The 12736-nt window shown below is 35.2% G+C and overlaps 1 protein-coding gene across 1 annotated transcript in view; it reads left to right on the top strand.

Moving 5' to 3' along the window:
- Positions 1-12736, top strand: part of COL1A1_2 (collagen, type I, alpha 1) — a 42523-nt gene that overhangs the window by 7821 nt on the left and 21966 nt on the right. Inside the window, exon 3 of the mRNA XM_012942925.3 lies at positions 7987-8071. Within this exon, the coding sequence (XP_012798379.2) occupies positions 7987-8071 (85 nt within the window). The remainder of the gene's footprint in view (positions 1-7986; positions 8072-12736) is intronic.

Below are 12736 nucleotides of genomic sequence, written 5' to 3'. Positions count from 1 at the left end.
CGTCCAGTGTATCCATATTTTCTATGATGGTCTAGCTTTAATCGACTCATAAATTCAACTATTATATAATATGAAAATTAGTGGCAAGACTTTAATTTATGGACGAACCAGTCAGATTCAAGATTATAGGTCCTCGACTTCGGTGCAAAATTCATTCATTCAATCATTTGGTTAAATAGCGTTTTGAGCATTTTAGTTGATATCCGTGATGAAAATCTAATCCTAAACATAAATTATAAATCATGATCCTTATTCTTCCTACAGGTTTATGACCCAGATTTACCTCTACTAAGTAGGTGAACATTCTTAAAGTCACTTTAGCATCTCTCAAAGGTCGTCCATAAATTATAGTCTTATTCATAATTTCAATTAATTGATTAAGTGTAAACCATACATATAACTATCTGTTAGAATAATGTTTGAGCTCCTATAAAATGTCATTTATCTTGATGAGAATTGAGTTTCACAGTTGAAATATATCTGTTGGCAGGATCTAGATCACACTAGTAAAAAACGTGTAAATCTATAAACTACTTGAAGACATTATGTAATATGTCAATTGTTCCATCTAATGCACATATTCAATGTTCAATAAATGAGTGAAACTTCCACAAAATAGATGCCTTCTAAGTAAAGATGGATAGTGGCTAGTAGTGGAATCTAGGGAACGCATTTTGTCCTATTTGATACTCGTCAACTGGATGTACTTGGATCTCAGATTTGATATTCACTTCAAGATTCGGACGCAGTACCATTCACTAACACAAGTTAAGTCGATGATTATATACGAGGATAGCCAGGATGTATACTTCGACAGTATTCATACAATAACGATCATTTGTTTGATCTGCTTTGAGTTCAATATTCGAAGGCCAGTAAAACTTACAAATCAGATGGATGCTTTTTGTATTTGCATACTTTGAACCTTATGTTTTAATTGCCATTCACGATAGTAACATCAATGGCTTCTCCTCAATATAATCGTTAGTGAATTTGAACAGAAGAACAACGGTAACCTCTCAATCAAGCTATTCAATTCGGCAAACATAACACAGTCAAAACATTCCACTTAACATAATTATATATTATATAATATACCCTTGTGGGCCACGGTAAGTTTACATTGGTTTTCAGGAGAACCAGACACCATCCGGACTTTCACGTAAAAATCCAAACAGTACAGCTCAACCCCGTTTAGCAGGGGAACCAGACACCGTACAGGCTTTAACGCTACAATCTGAATAGTACAGCTCAATCTTGTGGCGCAACCACACAGGTACCAAGCACCCTGGTGGACCATTCGCACCATTCATATACACACTCACATCACATGTATAGTTATTCTGATCAATGATCACGTGAATCAATTATGCGCAGCACGAACAGGTCAAAGTTGACCTATTCCGCTTACACGACAGTCAAACTCGTTAATGTTAGCAATGGCGGCACGTCCCAATGACAATGGCCCTCAGGAACACTGAAAAGCAACCACCAGTATGAATGAAATCGGTTGACCAGCAAACCAATTTTTTGCATGAACAGTCAGCAAAGCTTGCTAATGCAATGCCGAACCATACACAATAACAATGGAGAACCTCCAGCCTCATATGAGACCTTCAGCTCTATATAGCCATATAGCTTAGCTTATACTGCATACAACACATATATAGGGTAGTAAGCGAAATAGCCCCAGCCTGAAGCGTTAGGGCTTAAATAACGCTTAAGACCCACTGTCTGATGTCGGAATACTATAACTAGACCATCAAGATCATTTTTATCGCATTTGCGAAATTTTCATTTTTCCGACTTTTCCGACCCTGAGTTAGGCGTAGTATCTCTCATTTAACATAAGGTACATTCATATTAATCGTTGAAATTAATAAATGTTCAGTTAGCTAATAGTTGATATAAATAATTCTAATAGGTGAGATTATAATTTATAAACGACCTTTATGAGATGCTAAAGTGATCTTGAGAGTGTTAATCTATTTAGTAAAACTAAATAAGGTTTATGACATTAACACTGTTAAATGTCGACTCAGTGGTTTAATGGTTAAACGCTCTCACATGATACTGAGAGGTCCTGGATTCAAATCTCGCGAGGGGCGGGATTGTGGATGCACACTTCTGAGAAATCCCATACTAAAACGAAACGGTCATCCAGTGCTTCCCGATTTTTCATGGTGATTTAGCTTCAATTAACTCATGATTTCAACTATTGAGATTATGAAACAGTTCGAAGAATAAGAATTAAGATTTATAATTGATGGTTTAGATTAGAAATTAGATTTAGAATTTTCATCATGAACTAACATCAGCTATAATGCCAAAACTCTATTTAGCCAAATGGATAAATAAATGAATTCCGCGCCAAAATCCGAAACCTTTAATCTTAAATCTGATTGGTTCATCCATTAGTTATAATCTCACCTTTTCAAAATGAACTATTCGACTATTTAGAAGAAACGAACAAAGGAACGAACGAACGAAGGAACGAGTGAATGAATGAATGAATTCGTTACTTTCATAATAACTCCATTACACATAATTGTCAACTGAACAAGATAAATACAGAAGGGTATTTAGTATAATGTGGCCCATCTAAATGGATCATGTAATTGATTACTTATTACATACGTGGAAGTTTCTACAAATTGTCATTTACTGTCATGAATATTTTCAATTTATGACACTTCAACTTCCGTTAATGAAATTAAGTATCATTTATTTCGGTCTATGTGTATTATCTGAGAATTGACATGATTAACTGATTAATATACATAGATTCGCTTCCAGGTGCCCTGGTACAGCTGACAGTGGGGGAGATTCAGCTCTACCTCTCTCCAAATGCTCTCATATGACTACGTGCATACAACCACTGACAGAGAAGTCCTTTTCACTACATTCTCGCATCATGGGTGTTGTTTACGAAATTGAGAGGAGGAAAAGCGAATGTTCGACGCTTTAAATGTGTTAGTGGATGTGGAGGATTTATCTAGGTCAATTGGAAAACCCGGATCCCAAACCAATGGTGTACATAGGCTCCAGGATCCTGAGCAAACAAATGGCATATGAACCAATTGTTGGTCACTGGCTACCATGGAACTGCATCTCCAGACGTCGCTCCACTGTCTTGTGGATCGGACCTTTAGGTCAAAGGCTCGAGGTATGGCTCCCTAAGAAAACTCCTTGCTTCGGTTTGGGCACTGGGGCTTTCGCACAAATCGAATGGTTTAAGTGGCGTAGATCTGTTCGGTGCCTTCTTGTGCCATAATTTATGTGTTTAAATAAATAATAAATAAATACATAGATTCAAGAATAGTATGTTAGTATGGTGTTGTGGAGATTGTTTGAGATCATGAATCGATCAACGTTAGATCACTATTAGAAACGTGGAAACACTGGAAAGCCATTTCGTCTTAGTATGGGACTGCTCTGTAGTGAGCATCCACGATCTTGCACGTCGGACTCGAACTCAGAACCCTCGGTTTTGCGCGTAAATTCTTAACCTCTAGATCTTTGAGCCAGCATTCAACGGTTTAAATGTTTAACTTCAACATATCCATGAAATTGTGCGATCAACTTTTGTTGTCTTTGGTGGGTAAGTGTCGCATACCCAACACGAATTGGACTGAATTATTTTAAGGCTATCCTAAAGTGAATCTGACCTACTAAATGCCTTTCAGTAAAACTCAACCTGAGATGTAATGAAATAAAACCAAGTCAAATAAATTCTGATTGTGTTGGTTGTGTTGAATTTTCCCATTGATGATCACCCTTTTTTAGCATATTTGCATCTTATATAAACTGCCTTAATATCTACATTAAGTCACAAGTATTATAAATGAAGACAGATGATAGCTAGAGGAAGAATCCATTGATAGCCACCAACCATCTCTGCTTATAATGTCGAATTAGGATTGTATCATTATTATACAAAGTACAATTTGTGAAACTCTGCCTGGAGTCCCTCCAGGGGCTACTGCCGGTCCCAAGCCCGGATAAAGGAGGAGGGTAAAATGACAATAAGCGTAAAGAGTATGTTTTTCTTTGAAAATTAGAAACTGTAAAGCCTATATTTTGTTTCTCCTTGTCAAGTGTTATAGAATATCCGGATTCTTGAAATTATTTACTGATAATAGATGTAACCGATAGGAGGTGATCAGTTCAGGTTCTTCTTTGTCATACGGAAACTGTGATTCCTTAATCCAGTAGCCATAATCATATTTTGAATATTTCTACTCCTGAAGGCATAATTTGATAACTCCACACAAAAGGATCGATTGAATGCCTCCGTTAGATTCAATAGTTCTAGGTTATCAAAAGTAGTATATACATCTTCCGGTAAAATTACCCAGCTAGTTGTATGTTAGAAAACGTTACAACTGAGTCATTTTAAAGGGCTAGTTCACTAACACGTCGATTAAAAGTTAAATTACGATAGAATGTACTGAAGGTTCATACGCCATTTATTTCCCCAGAATCCTGAAGCCCATGTGCATCATTGGTTTAGAATCAGGGTTTTCCAACTCCCCTATGTAGATCATTCATATTCACCAACCCGTTTAAAGTTCCGGATATTCGCTTTCCGCCCTCTTAATTTCGTAAAACACACCCACACCTGGAGAAGAGTGGACTATCTCCACTCTTAGTCATATCAGGGCATTTAAGGTTTTTTTTAAAAGTTAGTGACACCCGGTATTCCCAGCCGGTCACCCATGCAACTGTTGATCGGGCCCGATGTTACTTAACTGTGGTGATTGAACAAGAACCAGCTCTGTTAAGGAGTCTCATACTTTAAATAAATAATGATCAAATGTTTCTAGGTTTTCACTGGCAGTTCAATCTATGGTCATTTCATAATTTAAATAATGAAAATTCTACAAATCCCTCAAATTTCCCCTTCCCTCCCCCTTTACACTAATTAACGTATCATCAATAAACAAAAAATGATTGGAAAAACCACTTGACCTCTATCTCTTATATTAATTATACACATCAAATTTGTTTATTTCTTTTTCATGGTTCTGGTTAGATAAGGAGGAGGGGGTAAAAAGAAGAAAAAAAGAGAGAGAAGAACAATATTGAGAATAAGTGTTGGTCTACCAAAAAAAAAACAACCACAACAACAACCACCCCCATCACCACCGCTACCACCACCACCACAACAATCTAATTTAGGTCAAATTTAATTTTATTTCTTACAATCATTTCCAAGGCGAAAGAAAAAACACAACATAACTGAAGAGAAATATTAAGGCTTTATTGCGGTCATTGTTTGTTTATTTATTTATGAATTGGTTGAAGAGAGTGTTGGTAAGATGGGAAGAAACAATATTCAATAGATGATTATTTATTATTATGATTATCATTCAAGACATTAGTAAATTAGATTTGTAAACATAAGAACGAAAAATAATTGAAACATACAAATATCATAAGTAAAGATGAATGATGGAATCCAAGACAGGCGTTTCGTCCCGCTTGAGATTCGTCAGATGCATGTAACTGCATCACAAAGTTGATGTTCTTCTCTCTGGGACTCGGATTCATTACCGTTTGCTTCAAATGTCATCACATTATTCACTTAGCTACTGAGCTCTGATAGTCATTAGGTTGTACAATGAAGTGAAGTTTGAATTCATTTTGTATTGTTTGCTTGAATCTTTTCATTGATGTCTCGGACTGCAATCGATCAGTCTATTATTGACATATGTGCATCCTGTGCAGATTGTGTCGACAATACTTTAAATCACAGACTGATGAGTAGCAATTGAGACAAAACGCACGTCCTGCTAGCCACTATCCATCTCTGTTTATAATGCTTGTGACTTTAAGCATTATCAAGGCAATCCTCATAGGACGTACATATGTCAACGACAAACTGATCATTCGCAGTCCTAAACATCAATAGGAAGATTCAAGTAAATAATACAAAATGAATTCGTACAATTATCATTTTTTCTACCAATTAAATTTAATTCATGGAGGATCAGTTAGTTACTTTAATTGTGTTGATGATGTCTAACTTTACTTACTTACTTACGCCTGTTATTCCCAATCGAGCATAGGCCGCCAACCAGCATTCTAAGTTGATGACGAAATATTAGTGGAATAGGTAGATTATTATACTCTGATTATAATTTAGTCTTAAAGTATTAAGTTACAAAGGGATATCAATTAACCTATGATGACAAATGTATGTATATTTGTATGACTGATAGAGTCCAACGATGTCAAACATTGAATCGATTATCTAACTGCAGTAGAGAATGTTCTTCAGACGGTATCGTGAAAGGAGTGTCATTTAACAATGTTTAAATATATTCAGCAGTGATAACAATGAAACAGATTACATGAATAAACATAATAGATAGACTAATTAAAGCAATGAGGAAGAACTTTACTGCAATTAACTTCTGTATACCGTTTCCTAGTCAATCTATGGTGGTTCCTCATCTAAACGATAAGTTATTTGGTTTCACCACATCCATGTATATCTAGAAATTCAGCTGCTCCTGTGGATATATATATATCCAGTGTATATCTAGATAAATGACCGAACGAGTTAGTGACACAAATAACTTCGTGGTTGTGAAAGGGTATGATTGAGACAGTACGCAGCTCGATTCTGTCACATTTGATCTATAACAGTTATGTAGTAGACAGAAATAGGTCATTTAGAGTAGTTTGTCGTATTTGTTCTAGTTCTCCTTGAAGGGGTTCGATATCATCTCTAACACACATCAAATGCAACAGTAATTTGAGCCAAACACGCAAGTCCTCAAGTAAAAAATGGTCTATAAATTCATTCGTTAAATGTGAATTTTACTCGTAAACAAATACCCCAACATCAACGAGTAAGCAGTAATATGAGATACTACGCTTAGATGCTTTACCTTTATGGTATTGTGGCAAAAACGTGGGTTACTGAACAGGAAAATGCTGTGTAATACACTCACATTTATACTAGCACAACAATTGATCAGTATAGTGGTTTTGTGGTGCATGCTACTTATGTTGACAGATATAAGTAGTTTACAACACCAATCGGAAGTGGAATGCCCGAAAGAAGAAGCTTCAGAAGATTGAATTGAAGCGAACAGGAATGTAAAAAGAGAGCAATTGTAATAACAACATAATTGAAATAATCATAATATATGTAAAGGACAATGCAAAGAAGATGTGGAAATAACATATTTTGATATATAATTTTCATATTTGATGAACACACTCCGTAATTGTACACTAAACAATAAATTAGTCATTCCTACCTGACTTCTTTTCCCATACAGTTACACGATAATTCCTTGAGATTTAATGGTCATCTGTGACAAGTGGAGCTCAAACCCTGTAGGCATAAGGTTTCTACCGACCTAGCGGAATTAAGTGAACGATATTGCGGCTTGGTTAGAAATGTTAGAAATATTTTCATAGAGTTTTGTTGTCTGAGTTGGATGGTTTAGTCGTAGAGTTTTCAGCTATCCTCTAAATGACATCATCAGCACAAATTTCAGGTAGAAATATTTACGTATGTATGATAGTTCAGCGGTTTAAAAGTTAAGTGCTCACTAAAAGACTCGGAGATTATTGATTTAGTCATCGATGGGTATTTGTTCACATATTTTTGAAGAGTACCATACTAGGATTACGAAACTGTTCAACTAAGATCGGTCCGTGATGAAAACTTTCAGAATTTATCTCCAACTCTATTAACAGTATTGTTACCCATTGTTAAACGAACTGTATTTCATTTTGATTGACATCATGAATCAGTCGATGTTAACCCCCCCATTGAAAACTTAGAAGCACTGGACGGCCATTTCGTCCTATGGTCGGACTCTTCAACAGTACGCATCCATGATCACGCTTACCGGATCACCAACTGATTCATGATCTTAAACCAAACCGCCACTTCATGTTTATTGTCTGTTCTAATTTCGCTAACATTCTGGTATCCATTTGATTTTTTTAAAAATTTTATAGATTGATATGTTCCGGGATATTTGTCGTGGTCTTTCAATTGATTGTAATGAAATGAAATTTTATGAAGGTAAACCTGGACCTCCAGGTAAAAGTTAATTATTGAATATTATGAACATTTCTAAACTCATTTTATCATTTTATATTTGATGATGATGTAATAAGGATACTTCAGTAAAGTATAATTAGTTGAGATCACAATCTGATATAGGACTCAGTAGCTAAGTGGATAACGCGATGGCGTTTGAAGCGAACGGTACTGAGTTCGAGTCCCAGAGTGAACATCAACCCTGGGGTGCAGGTACATCCGGCTGACGAGTCACAAACAGGACGAAACGCGCGTCCTGGATCCCACTGCTAGCCAATCTGATATAACTAAGACAACTATTCAAAACCTGGAAACACTGAATGGAATTATTGTCATAGTATGGTACTCTTCAGTGGTTCGTATCTATGAATTTGAAATCAGAAATCAAACTAAGAATCTTTAGTCTCATGCTTGAACACTTCAACTATGAATTAATAAGCTGGAATCCGGCGGTGCAAAAGTTCATCTTCAAATCAATCCACGATATTCTATGACCATCATTCACTGTCCCCTGTAATTCTCATCCTAACATTCCATTTATTATGGATTCTTATTCCATAACTCCATACTGTTGATTAACATGCGTCAACTGGTGATTGATTTTAAGAGGGCGTTTACAAAGTTTTATCAGGAACCTGTGATCAGTGAAGTTCAACCACTTATACACATCTTGATGTAATGTTACTTATGTTTGTTACCTTTCGTGAAGAAGCATAAGCTGCCAACTAGCATTCTTCATCCAACCATGTCCTGGGAAATCCTTTCTAATTCTTTCCAGTTGTTATTCATCCTTTTCATAACTGCTTACAATTTCCGACGTATTGTGTTCTTTAACGTTTCTGTTTTCCACTTCCCTTCAAGATTCCGGGTTAGCGCTTACCTAGTGTTGCAGTTTGATGATTTCCGCAGTGTTTTTTTATTTACTTCCAATGTCTTTTTCTGACTACCTCTTCAATTGAAATTTGGTTTGTTCTCTTTCAAAGTAGGCTGTTGTTGATGGTACCCTTCTAACGGACATTGAGTATCTTGTGTAGACAACTGCTTACAAATACTTGTACCTTCTTGATGATGGTTGTATTAGTTCTTGAAGTTTCAGCTCCGTATAGTAGAAATATCTTGACATTCGTATTGAAGATTGTGACTTTGATATTGATTGACAGACAGTTGTTTTGAAATCCATATGTTCTTCAATTGTAGGAATGCTGTCCTTCCTCTGTCAATCCTTACCTTAACATCTTCATTCAATTCTTCTTTTTCCTCGATGATACCACACAGATATATGAAAGTTCCTACCTGTTCCAGGTGGGAAACTGTTTCTCAATCAAATGTGATTGAGTCAGTGTTTTCTATGTTGTTATTATACTAGTTGATATGGGCACCATCATTAAAAAAAATTAACAGAAAACAGTTTTATTTTATTCAACAAACTTCAATTCATACAACAACAACAAGAACAGAAACAACAACAAGAAAAAAGAGGAAAGTTTCCAAGAAAGAAAGAAATAAAAACTAATCAACTAGGTGAAAAGTTCGAAAAAAATGAGCGAAAAACAGAAAAAAAAGAGAAACTATTATCAACGAGAAAAACAAGAATAAAGAAAAAGATCATTAGAATAGTCCAGATTAGAGATAATAATAATGATTATGTTTAAAAAAAGAGAGAGAAAAGAGAAAAAAGGAAAGCAAAATTAATTCGGAACAAGGAACCATTTCTCTTTTTTTGAACTGATCGATGTATTTATTTCTAAATTAAATTAACTTGATCATTTATATTAACGAGTAAATGAAGAAATAATAAATAGGTGGGGTGGGATGGGGATGGGGTTGGGATGGGATGGGATGGTGGGAAAAATCAATGAAAGAGGGTGAAGAGGATTAGTTTATTCTATTAGGGATTATTTTATTCCTTTTTTTATTTTATTAATTCATGAAAATGTTTTTGTAATACTTTAATATTTAACCAATTTTTCATAAGTGTTTTTAACTTATCTACGTTATTCGTCATGTAAGCTTCTGAGTTCCTTCCTTCCTTCTTTCCTTCCTTCCTTCCTTCCTTCCATCCTTCATTCCTTCCTTCCTTCCTTCCTTCCATCCTTCATTCCTTCCTTCCTTCCTTCCTTCCTTCCTTACTTACTTACTTACTTACTTACTTACTTACTTATTTACTTACTTACTTACTTACTTACTTACTTATTTACTTACTTACTTACTTACTTACTTACTTACTTACTTACTTACTTACTTACTTACTTACTTACTTACTTACTTACTTACTTACTTACTTACTTACCAATGACGCATGATTGAAGTACGAGCAGTCTTCAGTCATTATCGATCATGCTTCCTGCATAACACTGCCTGTTCAATCGACAACACAAATCTCAGCCTATGTGATATGAATCATTTCTGTCAAACATACTGGGTTTATACACACCAGCAAAACAGACCACATCGTACCATTAAATACAAAATACACATTTGTACAAGATCTAGACAAATGTGGTTGTGAATGTGGGAGACTGTAATGAATAGACTGGACATAAATGAAGAACAGTCAATCGGATCATAATCATCTATAAGTCAAAATAAGCCTTATAAAAGGAGGAACATGAATATGCACAACTAAACTGCGTAACAATAATACAATAAACAGAAACAAGTATCGTATCCGTTCAGAAATAGTTCACAAACGTCATCATTCATTATTCTCATCGGGATATAACAAGATGTATTTGTAATTATAATAAGAACTGATGATCTCTGAACGATTTATCACGTCTAGTTACGGTCACAAACTAACAAGTCTCTATAGTTCAACATGATTTAACCGGTACTCATAGTCCATTTCTCACACAGTGATGTTGTGTAACAACAACAACAGTAACAACAGCAGAAATCTCATTAAACAGATTATACATTGAATCTTCATTGAATGTGATTACATTTTTATCAACATAGTTAACAGTATACCAACTAGTTGTACATCATAATATACATTGAACACTATGAACTTAGTATATAAACCAGACTGATAATCATGAACAATTACTCTGCATTGATTAATTAATTAATCGATTACACTTTGATGGATGAATATGTGTTTTGTATGTTTCACTAATCATAGCAACAATTTCTAATCAAGTTCGGTTGGCAACTAACAGTGGAATTTCGAACGTCACCTTTAAAATGAGGACAACATCAATATAAGCAAACAATATTGTTCTCAACAGTCGAGATCATGAGTCAGTTGAAACTAGACCACCATGGAAGACCTGTAAGCACTAGACGTCCGTTTCGTTTTAGTATGTGACTCCTCAACAGTGTGCATCCACGATCCCGCCCCCTGCAAGATTCGAACTCAGGACCTATCAGTCTCGTGCGCGAGCGCTTAACCATCAGACCACTGAGATTTGTTAATAAGGTTCAGATTTCACTGTTGTCTATTAGTATAGAATTTCAAAGTGAAGGAAAAAATTTTTTACATTAACGTTTAAAGATTAATAAACTATTTATTCTTCTTCTACTAATAATGTGGTGTAAGCTACTTATTTATTCAGGGATAAGTAGTATGTAACTCCAATAGGAAGTGAAACAACTGGTGGCAGAAGATTGTGAAGACCGAATCGAAGAGAATGGGAATGTAAAGAGAGATTAGTTGTAATAGTAATGAAGGGATGATGAAGTTTCTGACCATTGATGGAAGATTTGCATATGAATTATTTAATGTATAGTTTTCACATTTTATGAAACCATCAAAGTTATCGTACTACTATTCACACTACTACTACTACTACCACTACTACTACTACTATTACTATCTTAGTTTTCACAGAAACATGCTGTAGTATACTTACATCTATTCAAAAAGAATAAAACAATATATCTGTTTGTGGTAACCACCTAAATAAGTAGAACTGAATCTCTAGTTTTTGATTGTCAATATTGTAGAGAAATTACTTACGAACTTATTTACGCCTGTTTCTCCTCGTGGATACGCATAAGCCGCTCACCAGCATTCTCCATGCAACCTTGTTCTAAGCAATCTTTTCCAGTTCTCTCCTGTTGTTATTCATCCTTTTCATATCTGCTTGCAATTTCCGACGTAATGTGTTCTTTGGCCCTCCTCTTTTCCCCTTCCTTTCACGATTCCAAGTTAGGGCTTGCCTCACGATACAGTTTGATGATTTCCGTAATGTATGTCCTATCCATTTCCATCGTCTTTTTCTAATTTCTTCCTCAGCAGGAAGCTGATTTGTTCTCTCCCACAGAAGGCTGTTGTTGATGGTATTCGGTCAATGGATGTTGAGTATCTTGTGTAGACAACTACTCATAAATACTTGTACCTTCTTGATGATGGTTGTAATAGTTCTCCAAGTTTTAGCTCTGTATAGTAGAACTGACTGTTTTGACGTTCATATTGAAGATTGTGACTTTGATATTGATTGACAGACAGTTATTTTGAGTTCCATATATTCTTCAATTATAAAAATGCAGCCCTTGCTTTGCTAGTCCTCACCTTTACGTTTTCATCTGATCTTCCTTATTCATCGATCATTGTAGAATAAGAAAGTCAATCATATAAACCGGATAGATAAAGATTTGTAAATACAGTCGTTATCTTTTTCTTAATGAAATATATGCATATAACTTAAAGTATTTATCATT

Source organism: Schistosoma haematobium, chromosome 7 (genome assembly GCF_000699445.3).
Source record: "Schistosoma haematobium chromosome 7, whole genome shotgun sequence".
Lineage (NCBI taxonomy): Eukaryota > Metazoa > Platyhelminthes > Trematoda > Strigeidida > Schistosomatidae > Schistosoma > Schistosoma haematobium.
This window is presented reverse-complemented; position numbering and strand designations above follow the sequence as displayed.